Source organism: Nomascus leucogenys, chromosome 5 (assembly GCF_006542625.1).
Source record: "Nomascus leucogenys isolate Asia chromosome 5, Asia_NLE_v1, whole genome shotgun sequence".
Classification (NCBI taxonomy): Eukaryota; Metazoa; Chordata; class Mammalia; order Primates; family Hylobatidae; genus Nomascus; species Nomascus leucogenys.
This window is the reverse complement of record NC_044385.1, coordinates 4,914,178-4,933,962: the sequence shown is the minus strand read 5'-3', so window position 1 is coordinate 4,933,962 and position 19,785 is coordinate 4,914,178. Positions and strand designations below refer to the sequence as shown.

The 19,785-nt window shown below is 37.7% G+C and overlaps 1 protein-coding gene across 8 annotated transcripts in view; it reads left to right on the top strand.

The window, feature by feature from the left end:
• SDCCAG8 (serologically defined colon cancer antigen 8) overlaps positions 1–19,785 on the top strand; it is a 275,423-nt gene that overhangs the window by 87,435 nt on the left and 168,203 nt on the right. For all 8 annotated transcript variants that reach the window (XM_030812583.1, XM_030812584.1, XM_030812582.1 and 5 more), the window contains exons 11-12: positions 7,570–7,704; positions 10,743–10,859. In XM_030812583.1, the coding sequence (XP_030668443.1) occupies positions 7,570–7,704; positions 10,743–10,859 (252 nt within the window). The remainder of the gene's footprint in view (positions 1–7,569; positions 7,705–10,742; positions 10,860–19,785) is intronic.

Sequence of the window (19,785 nt, the reverse complement as noted above, 5' to 3'; positions counted from 1 at the left end):
CCTCAGGAAAATACTTTCAGATGTCTCGTACTGTTGAAAGAAACAATCTTTCTTCTAATCTGTGATTCTTTATTTTTGGTACGCAAGAAGTTCTAAAAATCTGATTGTCCAAACGGTACCCCACACCCATTACATCAAAATGTCTGAGAGGAGCATCCAGGTGTCAGCGTGTTTGAAACTCACCTAGGTGATTCCAACGTGCAGCCAAGGTTGGAAACCACTTCAGTAATTCCATCTCCCTCTTTGACTCTTTCTCTTAATAGTCGAGTTTCTTGAAAGATTTGTCCATACATGTTGTCTTTATTTTGTCACCTCTCACTTACTCTTCAGCCCACTGCATTTCAACTTCCATGCCACAGCCAATGAAATTACCATTGCTATGCTCACTGAAGATCTGTTTATACTATATTTACTGATTTTTTTTTCAGTCTTACTCTCCTTAAAAGATTCTCTTTCCTTTTATGATTTCTTTGAATTCATATTCTTGATTTGGGAGAATGATGATGTGTGCTTTTTACATTACTCTGAGTTTAAAGTGCCTTTAAGGCAATAAAGAGGACACATCCAGAAAGCAGCTTGATAGGAGGTTGTGGAGTTTAGCAGGGAGCTGAAGATTTAGTGTCTTTAGCAAGTACTATAGCTTAAATTCCATGTATATATAGCCTTAGTACCTAAAGCTTCAAGACTAAAGCTATTTGATTTCTAGACCCTTAACTGTATACTGAGCTTCCAAACCAGCTTTACTTTCCACCTTCCCTATCCCAGTGGACCCACTATTTATCCAGTTACCCAGCACAGAAATCTTGTCACCCTTTTCTCCCCCGTCTTTCTCACCCCACACATCTCATCATCACCAGGCTCTAAGACTTAAGCCCCTGAGCATTTACATTGCCCTGTCTCTCTATCCTGCTGCTACCCATGTCTCATCCTTGGATGGTTCCTATAGCCCCTGTGGTGTCCTTGCCTCAATTCTCACCTCCTTCCTATCTGTTCTCCAAACTGCAGCTGGGATGATCTTTCTCAATATGTCAGTCTCTTGCATTGAAAATCCTTTCACGTCTCCCTGCAACCTTGGATAAAATTTAGGATCCTTTATCATAGCATGAAGACTCTACAATATTGTTCCACTCTTTGGCTCTCCAGTCTTATATTCCTTCATTTTTCTTCTTTGCACCCTCACCACACTGACCTACTTGTGCTTCCCCTAGCGTGCACATATGCCTATCTTCCATACTGTTTTTTCCAGTGCAGGATATTGCATGTGCTTTGCCCCCTGCCTAGAGGAATCTTCCTCTGCCCTCTTTAACTGATTCTTCAGAGTTGTTTGTTTGTTTGTTTGTTTGTATTTGAGACAGGGTCTCACTCTGTCACCCAGGCTGGAGCTCAGTGGGGTGGTCACAGCTCACTTAGCCTTGACCTCCTGAGCTCAGTTAATCCTCCCACCTCAGCTTTCCAGGTAGCTGGGACTACATAGGTGTGCCACCACGCCTGGCTAATTGTTTGTGTTTTTTGTAGAGACAGGTTTTTGCCATGTTGCCCAGGCTGATCTCGAACTCCTAGGCTTAAGCAATGCACCCTCCTTGGCCACTCAAAGTGCTAGGATTACAGGCATGAGCCACTGCGCCTGGCCCAGAATTTTTCTTGGTACCACCTCCTCTCAGCGCCTCCCATAACTGAATTGGGGTCATCTCCTGTGGACTCCCATAACTCAATTCATTACAAATTCTTGTTGAATAGCTTGCCTCCCCTAGTTCAGTGAGTCCCTTGCATGTAACATCCACAGTGCCTGGCACATTCCTCTCATATAAAATGTGCTCAGTATATATTAGATGAATGAAGGAATGAATTACAAGGAAAAGAAAAAAGTCCCTATGCCATTGGGAAGTTATGGCTAAAATGCTGAGAGTTCAGAGGATCAGAACTGATTGTCTGCAAGAGATCATGGAAGGCTTTGGGGAAAAGATGGCATTTTAATTGAGCTTCCAAGAATAGATGGGGTTCAGAAACTCAGAGTATGGGGGAAGGAACACCACCTGTAACCAATATGAATAAGACATGGAAGGGAGATGAAGTTGCGAATTGAGTGTGGTGTGAGAGAGAATGGTATCAATAGCAAACACCACCTATTGTTCACACCTAGGAAATTTGTATTTTTTGGTTGTTTGCTGGAAACCATTTGCCTTGCTGAGTAGTTCTACTGTGTAGAGGTACATTGATGAGAATTCTTGATAAGAAAGGAAAAACAAAGGCTGAAGTGTGCCTGGCAGTGTTCCAGGTGCCTTCATATGTAACAGAATCTCTCTTTTACTGACAGTTGTTTCATGAATAAAGGTGGTGACAGAAATGCAGCGTGTTTTTTATGTATTATTTATTTATTTATTTATAACTTTTAGATTCAAGGGAGTACATGTGCAGGTTTTTTACTTGGGTATATTGCATGATGCTGAGGTTTGGTTTACAAATTATCTTGTCACCCCCTACATAAGCATAGTACCCAATAGCTAGTTTTTCAAGCCCTACCCCACTCCCTCCCTCTCCTCTCTAGTCATCCCCAGTTTCTGTTGTTGCTATCTTTATATCCGTGAGTACCTAATGCTCAGACCCCACTTGTAAGTGAGAACATGCAGTATTTGATTTTCTGTTCCTGCGTTAATTCACTTAGGACTGTGGCCTCCAGTTGCATCCATGTTCCTGCCAAAGACCTGATTCCGTTCTTTTTCATGGCTGCATAGTATTCAGTGGTGTATTTATACCACATTTTCTTTATCCAGTCCATTCTCGATGGGCACCTAGGTTGATTCCATGTCTTTGCTATTGTGAATGGTGCTGCAATGAACATGTGAGTACATCTGTTTTTTTGGTAAGACAATTTGTTTTCTTTTGAACATATACCCAGTAATGGGATTGCTGGTAGAATGGTAGTTCTAAGTTATTTGAGAAATTTCCAAACTGCTTTCCACTGTGGCTGAACTAATGTACATTCCACCAACAGAGCGGAAATGTCCTTTTCTCTGCAGCTTCTCCATGCTCTGTTGTTTTTTGACTTTTGAAAAACAGCCATTCTGACTGGTGTGAAATGGGATCTCACTGTGGTTTTGATTTGCATTTCTATGATGATTAGTGTATTAGTTTGTTCTCGCACTGCTATAAAGAAATACCTGAAACTGGGTGATTTATAAAGAAAAGAGGTTTGATTGGCTCACGGTTCTGCAGGCTGAACGGGAAGAATGGCTGGGGAGTCCTCAGGAAACTTTCAGTCATGGTGGAAGGGAAGCAGGCATGTCTTCTGTGGTTGGAGCAGGAGGAAGAGAGAGCAGGAGGAGGCGCTACACGCTTTTAAACAGCCACATCTTGTAAGAACTCACTATCATGAGAGCAGCCAGGGGGAAACCGCCCCGACGATCCAGTCACCTCCCACCAGGTCCCCCTCCAACATCAGGGATTACAGTGTGATGTGAGATTTGGGCGGGGGCAGAAGTCCAAACCGTATCATTCATGAGTGATCTTGAGCACTTTTTCGTGTTTGTTGGCCATCTGTATGTCTTCTTTTGAGAAGTGTCTGTTCATGTCTTTTGTTCATTTTTTAATGGGGTTGTTTTCTGCTTGTTCAGTTGTTTACTTTCTTTATAGATTCTGGATATGAGGTCTTTGTCTGATACATAATTTGCGAGTACTTTCTCCCATTCTGTAGGTTGTCTGTTTACTCTGTTGATAGTTTCTTTGGCTGTGCAGAAGCTCTTTAATGTAATTAGGTCCCACTTGTCAATTTGTGGGTTTTGTTGCAATTGCTTTTGAGAACTTAGTCATAAATTCTTTCCCAAGGCCCATGTAGGAAACACCCAGAATAGTGTTTCCTAGGTTTTCAGCTAGGATTTTTTAGTTTGATATCTTACATTTAAATCTTCAATTCATCTAGGGTTAATTTTTGTATATGGTAAAGGGTAAGAGCCCAGTTTCATTCTTCTGCATATGGCTAGCCAGCTATCCCGGCACCATTTATTGAACAGGGAATCCTTTCCCCATTGCACATTTTTGTCAAGTTTGTCAAAGATCAGATGGCTGTATGTGTGTGGCTTTATTTCTGGGTCTCTATTCAATACCATACATTGCTGAGCTAGAGTCATCGAAGTTGATTTTGTCCCTAGTAAGCACTGGCTGACATTTGATCTCAAGATCCTGCTCTAAATAAAGATTTCTGTGACCTTGAACAATTCACTTAACCTCTCTAAGTTTCAGAGGGTAAATAAAGTTAATAATACATCAAGAATTGATAGGATTAAGTGAGATAATGTTTAGAAAATATCTAATATAATGTCTGACTTACCGTGGGCATTTAATAAATTTTAGCTTGTGGCTATTGTTTTAGAGAAAGAGAGAAGGAGACTTATTAGATAGATTTCTTGGCCCTTCATGTTAGTAAAAGCAGACAGACTTTTATATAAAGCCAAGCTTTACCTTTTACTTATTAGTTTGAATGAACTTGGGCAAGTTACTTAGTTTTCTGAATCTCATTTTTTCAAAGGACAATTAATTCCATATAATTCCTTTTCTAGGGGATTTAATTATTTATTAGAGACAGGGTCTCACTGTGTCACATAGGCTGGAGTGCAGTACTGTGATCATAGCTCATCATATCCTCAAACTACTTGTCTCAAGCAATCCCCCTGCCTCAGCCTCCTAAGTAGCTAGGACTACAGGCATGTGCCACCTTGCCTGGCTAATTGAAAAAAAAAATTGTAGAATTGGGGTCTCATTACGTTGCCCAGGCTGGTCTTGAACTCCTGGCAGTCCTGTGCCTCAGCCTCCAAAAGCAGTAGGATTCAAAGCATGAGCCACAGCACCCGCCCTTTCTAAGGGGATTTAAAGAGAGAATGCATATCACACTGCCTGGCACAAGAACATAATGACTGACCAATTAATCATAACATTGTAAGTGCTAGGTAGTTAAAGTTAGTGCTAGAACAAGAATCTCTGCTTTCCTAACAGTAGGAATACTTGTGAAACATATTTTCTTTCTTCCTATGTTTTTTTCTATGTTTTTTTATTCCTGCCTTACTTTTCTTTTTTTTAAAAAAAATTCCATTTGTGTGGGAAGCTGTAGGAGAACAGATGCCTTCTACCTAGACAGGTTTGAATCATTCCCCATCAACAGTACTTGCTGTGAGTTTGTGTGTTATCTTCAATAATGGTCCTTGGTTGCACTGAGCACTCAGCTTTGTTAGTTCATTCAGTCATTGATCATTCATTTCTTGAGCAGCCCCTGAGGTCCACATGTTTTCTCGATTGCTTTCCTTGACAGTATCCATTGTTAAAATCCTTAATTCTTGTGTCTCTTGCATAGGGAGTACAGCTTCATACCAGGTTCAATACACTAGAGACTGCTCTGCAGAAATTTCTATCAGCCTCTCCCAACCTGGGTGTCCTTGTCTCTTCCTTGCCCCTGTCAAAGTTTAAAGGACTTACCTGATGTCAACGTCCTGGACATCCAGCAGTGTTGCAGCTGTGTCTGTGTTACTTGTGGCTCTGCAACAGATGTGGATGGAGAAGCTCCTGCCGTGTAATGTTGACTTCCAGATGGTGGGCGTGGGGAAAAAGAAGGTGTAACAACAGGAGGGGAGACCTCAGAAAGTGGGCGACAGGAGGTAGCAGACAGGTAGCGGGCAAAGGAAGGAAATGATGGGTGGCAGAGGGAGGAATCCTAAGGAAGGGGCGAGATTTGTGACATGCCTTAGAAGAGAAATGGACTAGAATTTATAATTAGCAAAATAAATGTCAGTATATTTACTTCAAAAACCATACAATGTTAAGATGTTTACCATCAGTTATATATGTCCACATAAATAAGTAAAATAGGATTTTTAGTAGATGGTAATTAAAGTTTGTTGCTGTCATATGGTTCCAGAAAAGCTATAATTACACATTCATAATATATATGCTCATGAACTCGAAATTTTAAATTAAGAAATGAAATTGATATTTTTTATTTGTTATATTTAACTTCTTTTCAACCTTAGGTTGATATTGTAATATGCCCAAGAATATTTTTTAGTTTGTTATTAGTAAAGCTAATTGTATGTGAAAATTAGATTTGTAGACAATCCTTTGATGATAGGGACGTATAAACAACCATCAGTCAAATATAAAATTCTCCATTACCTTTAGAAAAGTTAATATATCTGCCTAAATTATTTTCATAGGGTCAACTTTAACTAGTTCTGTAGTTCAAAGGCAGACACCTATCTTCGTTTTATTGATGTCAGGGTCTTAATTTACTAAAACTTTGGTTCAATGTTGATTTTTATCATAGAATTTTAGTAATTGATTTCAGTTATAAAACTGAATTCACACCCATGTCAGCATACAATGGTAAATTTCAAACATCATTATTTAAAATGTGTCACCAGTTCTTGTTTTAACAGATAAAAATTGATAGGTATTCCTATATGTTCTGCTGCTTCCACATTTTAAAAACAGCCAGTACAGTAAGACATTAAGAGCCTAGAAGAGTGACTTCCTGGAAAAGAACAAAACATAATTGGAAACCAAAAACTATAAAGGATAAATCTAAGATCTAGAAAGCATTTCTAATCTTGAGAAGAAAAACTGAGAACCTAATATCCATAGAGTCCATTGGAAAGCCATTTATTCTAATTATTTATTCATTCATCAAATATTTGGTACCTCTTGAGGAACTTCTACTCTAATGAGGAAACAGACAACTAAAAACAGTGGGATGAGTACTGTGGTCGAGGTACACAGTACCTCGTGGTGTGGTGGAGGTATATATACTGAGATTGTAGGAGCACATGCCATAGTGATATTCAAAATATTGATCTCTACAGTGTGGGAAACAGTGAGAGTGGACACAGGCTACAAACAACAGGCATGACTGTCCCAGTGCACACTAGCTGAATATCAACCCTGAACGTGGGAAGGGTCACCTATTTTGTGCTGGGAGTTGGAGTCAAGGAAGACTTCCTAGAGGAGAGGAGATAATGGCTGAGCTGAAACCTATAGGAGAAATGAGGGAGAACTAGATAATAGGGGGGCGGTTGGGGTTTTACCAACAAAGGGCACTGCACAGAGCCTCTTCTTTGTTGGTTTGCGGGAAGGGTAGTGGGAGCCATAGCAGACCAGTTGCTCTCTCTAGAGAACTTCCTCCCTAACTCTCCCCATCAGTCCTTTTATACCTTCCATGTGGAAGAAGGGTTTAAGAGTCGTATGCTTCTGTATCTCCTCTGAATTTATTTATGGCACTCTGTTTCATAACTTAATTGGGTGTTTGATAACTGTCACTTTAGGGTTTCAACCAAAACCTTGATTTTGTCATCTTGTTACACATTTTTCAAAATGAGGTTAGAGATCAGGGGAATGAATAGGAGAGAAGTACATATTTCAGTTCACTGGGCATAGGTGAATAGAGGAAGGAGAAACATGAACATACGCAATACACAGAGAAATGGCTCACAGGGCCCAGTGACTATGCTGAGACACTATTAATTCAAGAAAGTTTTAGTGTTTGATTTGTCAAATGACATTATTGTTTAGGACTCTTATTTTCCCTTACAGATGCTGATCTTGTCTCAGAATATTGCCCAACTGGAGACCCAGCTGGAAAAGGTTACAAAGGAAAAGATTTCAGCTATTAATCAACTAGAGGAAATTCAAAGCCAGCTTGCTTCTCGGGAAATGGATGTCACAAAGGTACAGAAAGAGATTTTAGTGTAATCGTTACTTAAGGAAATATTTTCTTTGAAAAATGTTTTCCTAATGTACAAAACTCTTACTGTTATCAGGAGGAAGTTTGGAGTAGAAAAGTTTTGTGATTTCAAGAATAATAAAAGGCCACCTAACGGTTACTCAGCAAACATTCAGTTACTGTATGCAGCCCCTTAGTGGGTATGGCATGTACAAGGATGAATTAGACACCAGTCATGGCCTTGAAGAGCTTAAGGGTTAACTGGCAGAGACAGACTTACAAATAAATAAGAGTTATATTACTTGAATTATTGAATATTTGATAAACCTCGTTTTTCTAAATTAATTAAGAGTGCCTTGTTTTTGCCATAGATAGCATAAGGTTGGTGTTTACAATAATTGCCAAAGACACATATTGACAACTTAAAAGGTGTGCTTGACATAAAAAATCTTCCACTTCCTTTTCCTTTTCAGACTTGGTCATTAAAATAAAGATTCTAATACTACATGATCTTATTGGTGCTTAAATTTATACTTTAAAATGCTACATTGTCTGTGCTATGGGCATCACTGTTTCGTGAATCAAGAACTAAAATGTTCAATGGTCTTTACTGGCAATGATTAAGATACATATTGTAAGAAATACTAGAAGTCCATCTAGATTTCAATCGTTAATTGCTTTAAAACTAAGAAACTAATAAAATCAATTTATTTTTTACCACTGAATACACAGGTAATTTGCCTAAAATACTCTTTGCATATTACCTTTTATTCCTCAATGTATTTTCCTAAATTTTGACGTATTTGTAATGCCATTGTTGCTCTATAGTTGAATAATTAAAATTAATTTTAACATGTATTAGGAAAGGGAGCCATTTTACCCTTTTTCTTGAGTTTCTATAATTCTCCATTTGCTTTTAAAAATTCCTATTGGCTAATGTAGAAGTTTAAGAAGCTCAAATTTTTGTGTGGAGATAGGGTGGAAGCGAAGGAATTAGCTCAGAAGGATGGGAATACTTAACCTAGATTCATAGGTGAAAGCTATGATAAGACAGTTTTCAGTTGTTAATAGAGAGGCAGCTTTCTGTTGAAATCAGTACAGCAGAGAGAGAGTTCTCTGTCTCAAGAACTAGCTGAAAGGACATATGCATCAGAAGAGCGATTAGACTAAATCGCCTTGAAGTTGCTTCCAACGTGGAGATAATATAGTTCTGGTTCAATTTAATGTGTTAATTTATTTGAAATAGAATTTGAGTGCTGTGGATAAACATAGCAAATGCTGAACTGAAAGTAGTAAAGCAGGGAACCGTAGGAGTAAAATGAAGGGATAAAATAATTTTAAATAAGACCTGATGCTTAAACAGTTTTTACATAACAAGTTTGTATTGGTGTTGGGTTTTAAACATCATGGTTGTATAATTATTATCTTCTGATGTTATCAATTCGGGGTTTTATTCCATTTTATTCATAGATATAAATAGTAATAGTGAAAATTGAGAAAGAAAATAAAGTATGGCTCCTCTCATTTTTTTCTTGTCACTCTGAATTTGTAATTTTTATTTAGGTTTAAAATTAATAGTTTTTATAAACTTATAATTTTTGAAATGGGAAGAATAAGCTCTCTCACACTGAAGGCATTTGAACTTCCAATAGAATTTTAAATAACTTCTTTATTGTTCTAGCTTTCTGAGGGCTACTGGGGAGAAGCCTGTTGACTTTTTCTTCTGTCTTGTCACTATAGCTTTTAAACGTAGATTAATTTATTTTTAAAATTACTTTTAAGGTTCTGTTTTGTTTGGAGACAGGATCTTGCTGTATTGCACAGGCTGGAGTGCAGTAGCTATTCACAGACACTACCCCAGTACACTGCAGTCCTGAGCTCCTGAGCTGAAGCCATCCTTCTGCCTCAGCCTCCAGAGGAAGTGGGACTACAGGCACACGCTACCATGCCCAGCTTAAATGCATATAGATTTTTTACCTTAGTCTATTCTAATACCTCAGTAATGATGAAACTGATTTCTAAAGTTTCCAAAATCATTATTTTTGGAGAAATACCAAATACTTGAAAAGTTTCAAGAAAGCATAACTGTGAGATAATATATTAAGAGCCATGTATTTGTAAATTAGAAGCCAACTTAGCTGACTTTTACATTAATTGAACTTTCTATAGGTTCTCAGTTCTCTCAAAAGGCCCATAATTTGCTTGTTTAGATTTATCTGCTAATTACACTTTTCAACTATATTTCCATGTCTGTAGCAGTTCTAGATTGGAAAAAATAAATAAAACAAAGTTCTTAGTGTTAAGTATAGAGGATGATCTACAACACTTTTAAGATACTATGTATGTTCATTATTGATGCCATATTACAATTATTTCATTTAAATGCATATTTTCCTTTTATATTGAATGTTACAGTCATAAGTGCATAGTGTCCTTAGTTCCAGTCTATGGCTTTTGCCAGAAAATCTTCCTTAACTTGAATACCTCGTATTGTGTATGATAAGATGACATCTGCAAACCTTGCAGTCAATACTGGATATTACAGACCTAAATATCAGTAGTATGTCTATCAGCAGACAAAAATTCCTTTATACATTTCCTTTTAAAGAGCATAACTGATGAAGTCTTTAAAAGAAAAGTTTGTAATATAGAGTGAATGTTTAACTGTATCAATGTGAATGAATAATAACATAGCTTAACATTTTGACTACTAACTTTACCTATTTAAAGGTTAAATGATCGTGCATTTTGGTTGATAATATGCAATTGAAACTGTTATATAAAATAATCTTGGGCACATTAATTAAATTCCTTAGTTATGATTTATTTATCTGTAATTTCAAGTTGTTAGAATCAATAATCCCTGATGTTGCTTCTGAATCTTAACAAGCTGCATTGAATATTCTAGTAGAAAATGGCATTCTTAGAAAAGTTTTGTTGTATTTTATCTATATGACCTCTAGGGGGCACCAAAAGATCTAATTGCAGGCATTGCCTGGTAGATTCCAGCAGGTAATCATCCAGTTTTTTTACAATCTAACAGGTGTGTGGAGAAATGCGCTATCAGCTGAATAAAACCAACATGGAGAAGGATGAGGCAGAAAAGGAGCACAGAGAGTTCAGAGCAAAAACTAACAGGGATCTTGAAATTAAAGATCAGGTAAGAGAGGACACAGCATAAATTGCAGCAATTATAGATATGAGTAACATTCTTTCTCAAGTTGATGTTGTTTTATTCCTAATTTATTTATTTGTATTGTTTCTAACTAATGGGATGATCCAGTTTATACTGTTAGGAAAATTTCTTTTATAGTTGCCTAAAATTATCACCTTTCACATGAAATGGTGAGAATACAACAGCATGCATATAAAATTCCAATCTGACAGGTCATAAATATACATTTGGATATGTGTATCTATTACTTACAAAAGTAAAAAGAAATGTTCTAATGCACAGTTTGAACCTAAAATATACATACATAAAGTTCTTGAAAGATGCCAACTTGAATCCAATTTTAAATGAAAAAGTTTAAAATTCGTAAGATGAGATGAGTTGATATGTAAATATGTCAATCAAATTGATTGTTGGCAGAGTGAAACCAGTTTTAACTAAGATAACCATGAATACGTTTGTTCATGAAGCCTAAATACAGTGACATTAGAAATGTTAGTGGATAAAAGCTGCATACTTTAATTTCAGTTTGAACAGATGTTTTATGTTATATCTTTATTGAGATGAAGTAGATAACTCCAATTTTAGTTGACAACATGGATAAAGTTTTTAGAGAGGCAGTTCTAATAGGCTGACTTTTGATTTTCTATTTTTATGTTACAGTACAGGACCTTGAAGGTTTTCATTCTTTATATTCAATGAAAGTAGGTTGTTTATTCAATTAAAATAGTAAGACTGGGTTCTTAGTGTCAATATTTTAAAATAATTGTTTTAGAATTTAGAAGTAGGTCGCTCCAAATAAGTTTTTTTCAAATATGTTTCTAGTTCGAGGTTTTTCATCATATTTTCCAACATATTTTCTCTTTTGAGCCAATGAAGTCTTTACAACAAATGCTGCAAAGACAATTGGGAAAAGTACCGAAAATGAAAGTGATAATGAAGATTACAACAAAAAGCTTTTCAAGTAATAACTGAAACCCTTAGTACTAAATTAAAATCCTGGCAAGCAAAGTAAAATTCTGCTTTTGTACCACTATATTTGGTGTTGTAATGGGTTTTAAATTTTCAGAAGACTTTTAATTATTAACATGTGCAAATAATGAAACATTTTATTTCATCCAGTTGGGGGCGTGCCTGATAGTGGAATGGAAAATGCTTTCTGTCAGGGACTGAAGGCCTCAGTCTACTAAGTTTATCACAGATAACTTTTCTTTCCTGATATATTGTAATTTTTAAAAAAGGAATCAATATATCGGCATACTTTTGGCCTTTTGTATTATTCTACAGCATTCTGACAGCATGTTTTGGACTAACTGCAAAAATACATCAGGAAAGAGTCTCAGTTATTTAAAATTCCATTATAATTTTCTAGAGGAAAAAAATCAGGAACAATAGGAGTATAATATCACTTGTAAAGGAATAACTTGTTTAGAAGCATTTGCAATATTAGAAGTATTTGCAGTATTAAATCTCATTTTAATTAATCCGTGATGGTATGGAGGCTAAAGTTCCAGGATTTACAAGGAGCAGTTTTCATTTGTAAACATTTTCTGATAATAGTGAAACAATAGTAGTTTTCATAATGACGTTTAGTGGTATGTTTTTAGATAGAGATGTGCCTTTTTAGGAGGTCACAGCTTTAGGAATAAAACCTCTGAACAGTTACAAGATGTTTGTGATGTGATGTGAAGTGATATGCTTGTTACCATTTTTTTTTGCCCAGGCAGAATGTGAGGAAATCTTATAGGTACTCTTTTTAACTATTTTGTATTGAACAGACAGTTTCAGAAAAGAAAGTCGTGGTGTCTCATTCCATGGATGATTTGGAGTAGCAAAGCAGCAATTGTTCTTTAGTCTTTCAGCCATGACCTGACCTTCTGTCTGTGAGACCAAAGAACTACTTTGCTTGGCCACCATCTGCACTCAAGAGAGAAATTTACATTTAACTTTTAAAAGCGGGGCATGTTGAGCATTTATCTGAAATACCTACAATAATATAAAGTAGATTAAATGTTTAAGTGTTGTGTATCTTACAATTCAGCATCACAAGCAGGCTATCTGTAGGTTTGCAAACAGGGTGTTCTTCATAATATAGTCATTTTATTCATATTTTAGTTCATCTGACCACTTGATACATTTTTAAAGTAGGTGGGAAACTGTGAGATCGGAATGTGTGAGAACAAGAGCTTTTTTGATGTATACAAAATAGGGCAAATGGTTGACCACCAAAATAATTTTCCTCGTGACCTGAGCCTTGGCTCTGGCATAATTAGAAGGAAAGGTTAGGAGAGTAACAATGGCAGTCTCTTCCACCCACTTTCTTCTTTTCTTCTTTACATTGTGTCAGGAACCGATGGGCGGATTATCCTTCCCATCAACTCCTTTGTATCTCTTCAGCTTAGAGAATTCTTGTCAGCCTCAGAGGATGCTTCTTGCACCAGAAAAAAAGGCATTTGGTATGGAGGAGAATGTGAAATATGCACTTTGATTCTTATTAGGAATTTTTTTAGGCAATGATTATACACACACACACACACTCGATCAGGGGAATTTAAAAAGATGTATGAGGGTATAGGGAATATTGTAATGAGTCCTCACATCTCCATCACCTACACTCATCATTTTGCCAATCCTGTTCCACAGTCCGATGCTGTCTATCTCACTTTTTTTCTCTCCACTTCTGTCCTCATCGTCACCTTTATCTTCTTTGTCATGTTTTTTCTGCTCCACCTTCTCGTCTTCATCTTCCTCTTCTATCTTCTTCTACTACCTCTTTTTCTTCTTTTGCAGAAGTATTTTAAATGGATCTCAGACCTTATGTTATTTTACTCATAAATACCCATGTGGATCTATGAAAGATATTTTTACATACTATGTCATTATCATACCTAACAATGTTAACAATACTTCTTTAATATCAAATAACACCCAGCCTACATTCACATTTCTTTGTCTCAAAAATGTTTCTTTTACAGTTGGTTTATTCAAATTAGGAGAACAAGTATGTTTTTGTATGTTAGAATTATCTGGTGTTACCCTTTTTAATAGGAAATAAACAGAACTCTTAGCAAAATTTCATCTTTCTTTGTTGTTGTCTGTTAAATTTTGTACATAATGTTTTGATTGTGCTTTATTTTTATAAAATGCCTCATTATCATTCTAAAGAGGTATAAATTAATCCTACAGCAAAGTATGTGAAGGAAATGGCTACCATGCAGCATTCCTGATAATCATATCCCAAAAGGAGCTTCCTAGCATCCGAAACCCCAAATTCATCATCAATTTCACAGCCTTGTATTTAAGATTTGGAAATGTTGCAGGAAGCCCTAAAATTACAAGGATGAGTTGACCTGAAATGAGTGATGCATAAATAGTTTTTTTGTCAACTTCCCTTTTGGTAATTGAATCTCAGAAGACGATTCTTTATAGCCCCTAACCTTTGATTAGGGCCCGGTGCAAAGTGAAAATACAGGACCCTTTTGTTCAGAAAGCAGGAAAGAAGTGATATTAAAAAGAACTAAAATATAAAACATTTTCCTTTCTTCTTCAGTCTCTCTCTCCTTGCCCCTCCTCCCTCACCAACCCAGGCTGGACATGCCTTCTTTTTTTTATTTATTTTTATTTTTTTATTTTTTTTTAGGACGGAGTCTTGCTCTGTCGCCTAGGTTGGAGTGCAGTGGTGCGATCTCGGCTCACTGCAAGCTCCGCCTCCCGGGTTCACGCCATTCTCCCGCCTCAGCCTCCCGAGTAGCTGGGTCCACAGGCGCCCACCACCACGCCCGGCCAATTTTTTTTTGCATTTTTAGTAGAGACGGGGTTTCACCATGTTAGCCAGGATGGTCTCGATCTCCTGACCTCATGATCCGCCCGCCTCGGCCTCCCAAAGTGCTGGGATTACAGGCCTGAGCCACTGCGCCTGGCCTGGGGTGGGAATTCTTACCTCCCTGTCCTGCTCTAAGATGACAGGGATGGGCACACTTGACTCAATCCTCTCTAAACACACATTCAGGATTCTTCCAGGGGCAAAAGACACAGCAGAACACACACCTCCCCCAGTGACACACACACCTCCCCCAGTGACATGCCCTGGTCCCACCCTGGGTGGAGGGCCCCACCCCAGCAGCAGGGCAGGGCGGGATAGAGGAAGCTGGAGAGGAGTATATTTCTGAGAACTGCCTAGGGCTGCAGTGAGGCAGTGGAAAGAGGAGACCACATATAGGAGTTCAGTCTCCACTGTTCCATCAGAGTACACCTTCAAAACACAATTCTAGCCGGGTGTGGTGGCTCACGCCTGTAATCCCAGCACTTTGGGAGGCCGAGGTGGCGGATCACCTGAGGTCGGGAGTTTGAGACCAGCCTGACCAACATGGAGAAACCCCGTCTCTACTAAAAATACAAAAAAAAAAATTAGCCGGGCATGATGGCGCATGCCTGTAATCCCAGCTACTCAGGAGGGCGAGGCAGGAGAATCGCTTGAACCCGGGAGGCGGAGGTTGCAGTGAGCCGAGATCGCGCCACTGCACTCCAGCCTGGGCAACAAGAGCGAAACCCTGTCTCGGATAAAAACAAAACAAACAAAACAAAACAAAACACAATTCTAAGATACAATTGCTAATAATTTCAAGACGTTGACCGCAGAGTATGAAACTGCAAGTGTAAGGGCCCTTCTAAACAGCACATGTGTGACTGCACTGATCATGTGCCCAAGAAACTGCCATGACCAGGGGGATGGGCAGATGGAGATTTTGCATACTAATATATGTGTATATACCCCCACTTACATATACAGACACATATGCATATTCAATATGCTAATGTGCCCAGTATTCATAAAAGAGTCTTAGCCAACTACAGCTCATAGGTCAAATCTGGCCTGCTGTCTGTGTTACAAATAAAGTTTTATTAGAACTCAGCCATACCTACTCATTTATGTATCGCCTGTTGCTGCTTCCTGCAACAACAGCAGAGTTGAGTTGTGTTAGAGACCACATAGACCACAAAGCCTAAAATATTTACTGTCCGACCCTTTACAGGAAAAGTTGCCAATCCCTACCTTGAGTATGGAAATGCAACTGTAGTTTTTAAGTTCCTCTGACTTACTAGGATGCTGAGCTTTGGGTTTGAAGACCCATGTATCTTAAATAATAACAACGGTTTTAGAGTATTTTGCAGTACAACAAATGTGCCACATCTTTAGTCTCGTAAAAATTTAATGGCATTACTAAGCGAGTGTATCACTGATAATCATGGCATTCTCTTATTAGTGGCACATGACTTACTAGTGGCTTGGATGGGAGTGTAAATGCAGTATTATTTTATATTTACAATTTTGTTTTTATGTTGGTTCCAATTTTATTTTTCAGAGATAAGAAGGCTGATGTAGAAAGCTTCTTATTTTTTTTTTTTTTTTTTTTTACCGGTGTTGTATAAATTCTATTTTGGAGTTGTGGCTACTATTGAGTAGAAAACAAGTTTGAAATGACTTTAATAGAGCAATCAAAGCAAATATTTAGGGTGGGGTATCTCTGCAAAAGAAATAGATCCAAAAATTTTGGCTGGAAAAATGAGGGCAAAAAAGGATTTGAGGGTTGCTCATATCTATAGCAGTGATTCAGCACTTGGACGCTGACATTAAGGATGGAGTGTAACGACACAGGAATTATCGCCTAAATTCAGTTGAATTAACTAGACTGTTGGAAGAAGTGCATCTATATTGTATGGCTTTGTGTAAGGAGAAGGCCTGCCTGCAAGCCCTAAAAGTCGGTCATTTTTTCTTTCTTTTTTTTTTTTTTGAGACAGAGTCTCATACTGTCGCCCAGGCTGGAGTGCAGTGGTGCGATCTCAGTTCACTGCAACCTCTGCCTCCCAGGTTCTGTCAATTCTCCTGCCTCAGCCTCCCAAGTAGCTGGGACTACGGGAGCACGCCGCCACGCCCAGCTATTTTGTTGTTGTCGTTGTTTTTTAGTAGGGACAGTGTTGCCCAGGCTGGTCTTGAACTCCTGAGCTCAGGCAATCTACCTGCCTCGGCCTCCCAAAGTGCTGGGATTACAGATGTGAGCCACTGCGCCCGGCCTATGTCAGTCCTTTTTAAAGTTAGAGAACTATTAAAGTAATAAAGAAAAGTTGAAGAATTGTACCTTTTACTTAGAGAAGACTTCAACATTGCTTCACGTCTTCAAGGATTTGACAGATTATTTCAAGGAAAAAGTTAAACACCTGATTTGAGTCTCCAATATGGACAGAACAAGAACAAAGGGATTTAACTGCAGCAACTACAAATCACAATAGCCTGAAACAAGAATTTTCTGACAGTAAGAAGATTGAAATTGCTGCAACAGGCCATGGAACCTTTTCCCTGGAAGTTTTAGTTTTAAATAGTAGCAGCAGTATGATTTACCTGAAGACCCAGCTCATGGACCTCTGAGGTCCAGTCTTCTACTTGATTCTGGAAGCATCCTAGAAAGACATCGTTGTATCTTTTAAAACTGGATAACAGCAGTGTTAGTCTTTTCTACTTGAAACCTAGCACTTACAGATTGAAGTAAAATCCTGTTCCGTTCTATTCTCTGCTTTGTGTCTGTAAAGCTATGTACTCTTTTTCAGAAGGTTTTTGGGGAATATGCTAAGATAATGGATGATTTCTCAAGAGCCAGACTTCAGAAACTTATCCAACTACCACCTGCAGTCTCACTTCTCCCTCTACAAAATGACTGGGAGAGGGGCCATTTGGGCCTGCCTTTGGTACATGTAATCACTCGGTCCTGGTGATGACAGAGTTGCTCTCCAGTATTCTTCACACCCTCTTTCAGTCTGTAGGCTTAGCACATTCTCGTCCCTGCTCCTTACGAACACAACAGCGGTTCCAGAGGGCTTGGCTTACCCAGACCAGTATGCTAGACACTGTGGGGGTGGAGACCCAGGTCCTACCCTTAGGGAGTTTATATTCTAGTTGAGGAGTCAGAGTACACATTCGAACATGCCTTAAGAATACTTGCAAAGCAGCATATCGACAAGTGCAAATTAATGTAGTGTGAACTTCATGCTGGCTACAGCCCATGAGAGGGAGAATCTGGTTCCATGTGTGTGATGCAATAAAGCTTTTTTATAGCATCTTCTCTAAGTATGCCCTAAAGCATTGTTCAGCATACTTAGATAAATTTGTGTTCTTATCACAGCCTAACCAAGAATTCTGAGAAAATTCTTCAGCCTCACATATGTCTAATAAATCAGCCTCTTTTGTTCTTGTCCTGGATGATGCTTGAATGGGACAAGTAGGATTTATTGGATTATGCAAATAATTTAAAATACGTTCACTTAATAAAAGTCTAAGTTATTGATCGAACTTATTTTTCTAAAACGCTGTGCCAAATTACTTTCTTCATTTAAAATCATCATGTTGGTAAAATCACAAAATTAGCAGTAAAAAAATATAATTCAATTTTTCTGCATAAAAGAGCAGTTCCAAATCAATCCAGCGAATAATACTGAGTTGGAGATCCTTGGGGCATTTAGCATTTAGTCACTTTGTTAATGATTTAGGCAGTTTTTTCTGAGGCAGGGTATGTATACCTCATTCTTAGAAACACTGAGTTTTCAATTAACATGCTCAAAAAAGAATCTATTAATTTCTACTTGTTATTTGAGTTTCCAACAAAGATGATAATGCTATTTAATATAATAATTTATTTTACAAAATCAAATGTATAAGCAGAGACAATACATCTGAAAACAGCAATTTAGGTATATTTAGAAGATAAGAGTACAAATAGGAAACAAAACAAGCTTTCTTAGAAATAATATGCCTTATAGGAGAAACATTAAGAAATAAATGTTTGCCTTTGGATGGGAATAGAAAACTGTAAACTGGACTCTAAGAATATTCCTGTGTGCCCTGAAAATATATAATGTTTGCTATATTTTCAGTTTCAGTGGATGACATGTATTTTGGTTCTTTGAACATTTTTTTGCATACTTGTTTTGACTGTAAAAGTTGACTCACCAGCCAACTGCCAACTTTGCAAAGTGCCTTCTCAGGTACCAACTCTGCAGTTCTGGTAGCTACCAGGTAGTGACAGTTCTTTAAATGTGTCCATGCAGCCCAACAAGCTGAGAGACACTAGACATAAGATAACTACATATGCTTTCTTTTTGTTTATAGTCCAGAAATATTAGTACCAATATCCAATATAAATATCACTAATTACTACATATGTATACATCTAAAAACATTTATTTTATAAACATAAGCACATTAACAGAAGCCAGTAATTCCATTACCCAAGAGCGCAAATTGTTTTTATTTTTGTTTTACCTTCCACTTTTTGTACATATGCATCTATAATATTTGAAAATATAAATAGATTCTAGTTTTGGTTTTTGCTTTTTTCATTTAACATTATCTTAAGCATTTTTTCTGTGTTGCTCCTTATTCTTCATAGTGATCACTTTACTGTGGCCATTTATATATACCTTTAAGGGAAAATGATAGTAAGTTAGATTTTGAGAACAGCCACTATGACAAATTTAGAGCCCTTTTGCCCTAAACTTCATATGTTGCTTTAATTCAATAACCATATATTATGTGCACTCTACTTGGCTATAATCAATTTCTGTCAGAAAGGAGTATGTAAACCAGGTATGCCAATAAATATATGTCAAAGAGAACATAGTAACTATCAGCAAAATGCAAAAGGCGTGGCAATTTGGGAGGGGAAAGATAACATCCTTGTAGGATGGTTAGAATGTTGCCTGGGGCCAGCTGTGGTGGCTCATGCCTGTAATCCCAGCACTTTAGAAGGCTGAGGCAAGCAGATCACATGAGGTCAGGAGTTCGAGACCAGCCTGGCCAACGTGGTAAAACCCTGCATCTACTAAAAATACAAAAATTAGCCGAGTGTGGTGGCGTGCGCCTGTA